The 6,000-nt window shown below is 36.7% G+C and overlaps 1 protein-coding gene across 5 annotated transcripts in view; it reads left to right on the forward strand.

Annotated features, from left to right (window-relative positions):
- The window catches only part of ZFP14 (ZFP14 zinc finger protein), a 30,595-nt gene extending 25,037 nt beyond the window's left edge, over positions 1–5,558 (forward strand). For all 5 annotated transcript variants that reach the window (XM_082607979.1, XM_082607978.1, XM_082607981.1 and 2 more), the window contains one exon: positions 69–5,558. In XM_082607979.1, coding sequence (XP_082464105.1) covers positions 69–1,435 — 1,367 coding nt within the window. In that variant the 3' untranslated portion in view covers positions 1,436–5,558. The remainder of the gene's footprint in view (positions 1–68) is intronic.
- The last annotated feature ends 442 nt before the right edge of the window (positions 5,559–6,000 follow it).

Raw genomic sequence — 6,000 nt, forward strand, 5'->3', positions numbered from 1 at the left:
TCTGTGTATAGTTTTCTTTCTTCTGGAACTGGAAAACAGCTTGTGTTTGCTTTCTTGTTTTCTTTCAGATTTGGAGTCCAGATACAGGACCAATACTTTATCTCCAGAAAAGGACATTTATGAAATATATTCATTCCAGTGGGAGATAATGGAAAGAATTAAAAGCTATGGCCTTCAGGACTCCATTTTTAGAAATGATTGGGAATGCAAAAGCAAGATTGAGGGGCAAAAGGAACCACAAGAGGGATATTTTGGGCAAGTGAAAATTGCTCCTGAAAAAATGACCACTTACAAAAGGCATAATCTTCTTGCTGAGTATCAGAGAATTCATAATGGTGAAAAGTTATATGAATGTAAGGAATGTAGGAAGACCTTTATTCGTCGCTCAACACTTAGTCAACACCTGAGAATTCATACTGGTGAAAAACCTTACAAATGTAAAGAATGTGGGCAGGCCTTTAGACAGCGTGCACACCTTATTAGACATCACAAACTTCATACTGGTGAGAAACCCTATGAATGTAAGGAATGTGGGAAGGCCTTTACAGTCCTCCAGGAACTTACTCAACATCAGAGACTTCATACTGGTGAAAAGCCCTATGAATGTAAGGAATGTGGAAAGGCCTTTAGAGTACATCAGCAGCTTGCTCGACATCAGAGGATTCACACTGGTGAGAAGCCCTATGAATGTAAGGCATGTGGGAAGACTTTTAGGCAGTGTACACACCTTACTCGACATCAGAGACTTCATACTTCTGAGAAGCTCTATGAATGTAAGGAATGTGGGAAGGCCTTCGTATGTGGTCCAGACCTTAGAATACATCAGAAAATTCATTTTGGGGAGAAACCCTATGAATGTAAGGAATGTGGAAAGGCTTTTAGAATATGCCAACAGCTTACTGTCCATCAGAGTATTCATACTGGTGAGAAACCCTATGAATGTAAAGAGTGTGGGAAGACTTTTAGATTAAGGCAACAGCTTGTTCGCCATCAGAGAATTCATACTCGTGAGAAACCCTATGAATGTATGGAATGTTGGAAGACCTTTAGTAGTTACTCACAACTTATTTCCCATCAGAGCATTCATATTGGTGAGAGACCTTATGAATGTGAAGAATGTGGGAAGGCCTTTAGACTACTCTCACAACTTACTCAACATCAGAGTATTCATACTGGTGAGAAACCTTATGAATGTAAGGAATGTAGAAAGCCTTTTAGATTGCTCTCACAACTTACTCAACATCAGAGTATTCATACTGGAGAGAAACCTTATGAATGTAAGGAATGTGGTAAAGCTTTTAGACTTTATTCTTTTCTTACTCAACACCAGAGAATTCATACTGGTGAGAAACCCTACAAATGTAAGGAATGTAAGAAGGCCTTTAGACAACACTCACACCTTACTCAGCATCAGAAAATTCATAATGGAATTTAATACAAGAAGGCTTTCAAATGTACATGTTACAGAACATCAGAAAATTCATTTTTGAGAAAATTTGTTTCATGCTCATAACTAAGCATTAAAAAGTTTATATTTCAGAAAAAATTATTGCTTTAAAACCTTCCACCACCATTCAGACATTGTTTATCTTCAGCAAATTTATATAAGGAATAATATAATGAATGCAGGAAAATCTTTAGCCTTATTTATCATTATTGCCATTTCACCCCTTTATTAGCAGTGTGTTATTAGATAAGGTACTTAAATTTCTGTGCCTCATTTCGCTCACTTGTAAAATGGTGATAGTAGTACCTATATATATTATTTATTGCTGTGTAATAAATTACCACAAACTTAGTAGCTTAAAATAATACACATTATCTCAGTTTCTGTGGGTCAGGAATCTAGGCATAACTTAGTTGGGTTCTCTGCTTCAGGGCCCCTCACAAGGCTAAAATCAAGATTTCAACCGTGGCTGAGTCTCATCGGAAGGCTCAACTGGGGAAGGGATGCACTTCCAACCTCATGTGGTTGTTGACCAAATTAATTCACTGAGGGCTGTTGCGCTGAGGTCCTGAGTTTCTAGCTGGCTGTTGGCTAAAGGCTGACTTCAGTTCCTTGCTACATGGGCCTCTTCAAGGTGGCTGCTTACTTCATCAGAGTGTGCAAGCCAAGGAAGCAAGAGGCTGCTAGCATCAAAGAAGCTATCATCTTGTGTAATCTAATCATTGAAATGACATTATTTCATCACCTTTGCTATCTTCTTTTGGTTAGAAGCAAGGAACTAGGCCACCCTACACTCAAGGGAACAGGCTTACACAAGAGCATGAATACCAGGAGGAAGGGACCACTGGGGCCAATTCAGAGTCAGCCTGCTACATCATGTAATAGAATTGTTGTGAGGAGTGAGTAGTTAATACTTGGAAAAATAGCAGCCACATAGCATGTTTTCTGTAAATATTACCTATAGTTGTTATTAACATCATTAGTATTAGTGAATTCATATGAAAGGAATATCCTATAGAAGTAATAAATGTAGAAATGCCTCCTGTCACTGCTCAGCACTTACTAAACTTAAGATAATTTATTCTGGATAAAACCTAGGAGGTTATATTGAATCTGAGAAGTTCTTCATCACTTGAGCTGCATCCGAAATTTCATGGTGAAAAGAAACCTTATGAATTTCATGAATATGAGGTTGTTAAGAGTACAACTATTGGAAGAATCAAAGAGAAATATGAAATTATTTTCCCATAATAAATTTCAAAGAGTAAACGTTTTATAATCCCTCATCTCTGACCACCATTCAATTAATTAGAAATTATCAAAAAGGTGGCATAAAGGAACTAACCACTTGGAAATTTAATTGTGTGTGTGTGTGCGTATGATACTCTTGTATAAAAGAAAGAAAACATTCCATTATAGTCAATATACTTTTTGATGCTCAAATTGCCCCATCTTCAGCCAGTGGGAGTTGGGTCTTTTCACATGACCCCAGTAGCAGTTTGATAATTTACTCAGTTATGGCTGGTATGGGAAATGCTTCGGTACCAATTCATCATTCTGAAAACCAATAAATAAAGGGAAAATAAGTATTTATTTTGCTTTTCCCATGTGAATCAAGTTTCAGAGTCACCCAAAGCTCATCAAAGTAATTTTTTTAATTTAAGAAATCTCACCAGTAAATACAGAAAAATTGATAGGATTAGAAAAATTTTCTAGTTCCTAATGGAATAATGGGTCCAGAAAATGATCTTCAGTGGATATTAAAACTATTTGGGAAAAAGTTTATAGTGAGAACGTTATATTGGATTTATCAAGCTGACCACCTCTGAGCCCTTTATTCAATTTTAACCTCTATAAAGGTGGGACGATCAGACAATAGGCACCTCCTGATACAATGCAGTTAGGAAGTACCTACTACTACCTATGAAGTCTTATTGCCAAAATAACGAACTGAAGGAATCAAACCTTTAAATCAAAAAAAAATTTAAAGCCAAGAATTTGGGGAATAGGTGTAAAAGTAAGTGGCACCACAAGGAAGCAGCCAAGCAGATCCAGAATGTGTAAAATTCTACAAAACAAATGACCTGATTTCTTCAACTAATGAGTGGCATGGAAAAGAAAAGAAGGGCACTGTTAACAGATTAAAAAAGACGAGGCATATCAACTAAATTCAATATGTGGGTATTATTTGGACCCAGATTGAACAAAATGTAAAACAACATTTTGGAGACTGGGGGAGATGTGGACATGCACTGAGTATTAAATGATTTTTAGAAATATTAGTTTTGTTAGGGATGATAATGTGGTTATTAAAAGATAGAACATCCTATGTGTTAGAGATACATATGTGTGGAATAAGATACCCAGATTTGCATTAAAATAACTCCAACAAAAGAAAAAGAAAGTAGCAAATTGGCAAAGAGCTAGAAAGTAGATTAGCAAAATGTTGATAATTACTAAAGTAGAGTGGCTGTTGATGGAGGGTTCATTGTTCTAACATTTTTACTTTTTTATGTATTTGAAATAATAAAATATTTAAAATCAAAGCTAAAATTATACACTACTTAAGAAATGATTGTTAATGAGATGCCTGCATATCTAAATTTGTCAGATGTAACCAAAGTTCTATTCAGTGAGAAATGTGTGCCCCTGAATGCATTAAGGAAACTTCGTTTGTGGGCCCAGTCTTCATCTTCTTCACTTACCTGCAGCAATCAGTGCTGGGCCTGTCACGTAGATAAATGTATTAAAGGAATGAATAAGCATTTGTGTCAAGAAACAAGAAACAGAACAAAAAACCAACACGAGAGAAGCAAAGTACAATTGAAAGTAGAAATTAAGAGATTAGACACTAGTAGACTTCCAATGTTAATGACTGTATCTTGGCAGGTCTAATCAAGGAAAAGAAAATGAAATATAAACATTCAGCATTAGTGATGATAAAAGTGATTACAGATTATCAATACATTTTCCTTTTATTATAAGGTAACACTGTATGTACTATATGTATTGCAATATATGTAAAAATATAGAGGGATTACATTTTCTTCTCTATAAGTATGTTATCACAATTGACTGTGCTCTAGAACCCACAGACCAACAAATAAATTGTGTGTACGAAGTTCCTGTTTAAGGAAAAAATCTGATAGTTGTGTAGGTAAAAACCTTAAGAATAGATAATCCTTAACAAAATTTTACCAATTAATTTTTTATTTTTTATTTTTTTTTTTCTTTTTGCGGTATGCGGGCCTCTCACTGTTGTGGCCTCTCCCGTTGCAGAGCACAGGCTCCGGACGCGCAGGCCCAGCGGCCATGGCTCACGGGCCCAGCCGCTCCGCGGCATATGGGATCCTCCCAGACCGGGGCTTACCAATTAATTTTACACAGGTGAAATAATCTGATACAAAACTAGATGATGATAAAGAGCAAAATCTAGACCAGCTTCACTTATGAAAATTCTATTCTTCATAATTCTAAATAGTTATATTTAGAATTTCTTACAAAATCAGTCTTCACTAGTAGGCCAGTGTTTTGCCTTTCCCAAGTACAAAGTAGCTCCAGAAGACCAGTGTTTAACCAACATTCTCCACAAGTTTGCTTCAGGGAATACTAGTCCTTGATAATATTTGAAAAAAGATATCTTGGGGAAAAATGTAAATGAAACAAAGGATAAAGTATCTACTTCTGGGGGAAATCCAAGTACACAGCTTGTCGAAACATGTATTAAAGAAATTTTCATTCAACATAGTGTATCTCAAATTTACTTCATTGCGCACTTCTCACTCCAAATACCTTTTAACACCTTTAGAATGTGAACCACTTTGGTAGATGGTACCATAACCACAATGAATGTCTTCAAGGATGTCATTTCAGACATGGTGAGTGATTGTGTTGGGAAGGGGTGAGGAAGGGCACTTTTCTTTTGCAGCTCACATTATACTCTGAAAGCAGCTTCCTGCTTGAACGGAAGGCTAGTGATTTTCTATAGAATGGAAAAGATTCCAGCCTGGTGCTTGATAATGTATGTATTAAATATGCTTAAATATTCTATTAAACAGTGATTAGGACAAAATGATTTTTCATTGTAATAAAAATGCTATATTGAATACCATTTTGTGCGGGGTTTTTTTTCTTTTTGGAATCAAGCCATTTTATTGAGGGGCTTTGGTGGAGGGTCGAAAGCCTGGGAGGACAATGAGATCCGACGTCCTTCTCCCAGCCTGGACCTCCCCAGCTTCACAGTCGCTGAAAGCCGTTTTCTTATTTCTTTAAAGAGTTGAGACTCAAAGGTGCTTATCTAGAAGTGCTGTGTATACCATGTTTCACATATTGCTAGATTGTTGCTCCATCATTGCACCAATATTGAATCCCTTCAGTTATTGAATATGAGTGTCTGTACTTCCCTGACTGCAAGTGAATTGAGCACATTTTTTCATATGTGTTTATTGGCCAATGATGTTTCCCTTAGTGCTTTTTTTTTTTTTTGCGGTACGCGGGCCTCTCACTGTTGTGGCCTCCCCCGTTGCGGAGCACAGGCTCTGGACGCGCAGGCT

This window comes from Mesoplodon mirus (genome assembly GCF_964341445.2).
Source record: "Mesoplodon mirus genome assembly, chromosome: 19".
NCBI lineage: Eukaryota > Metazoa > Chordata > Mammalia > Artiodactyla > Ziphiidae > Mesoplodon > Mesoplodon mirus.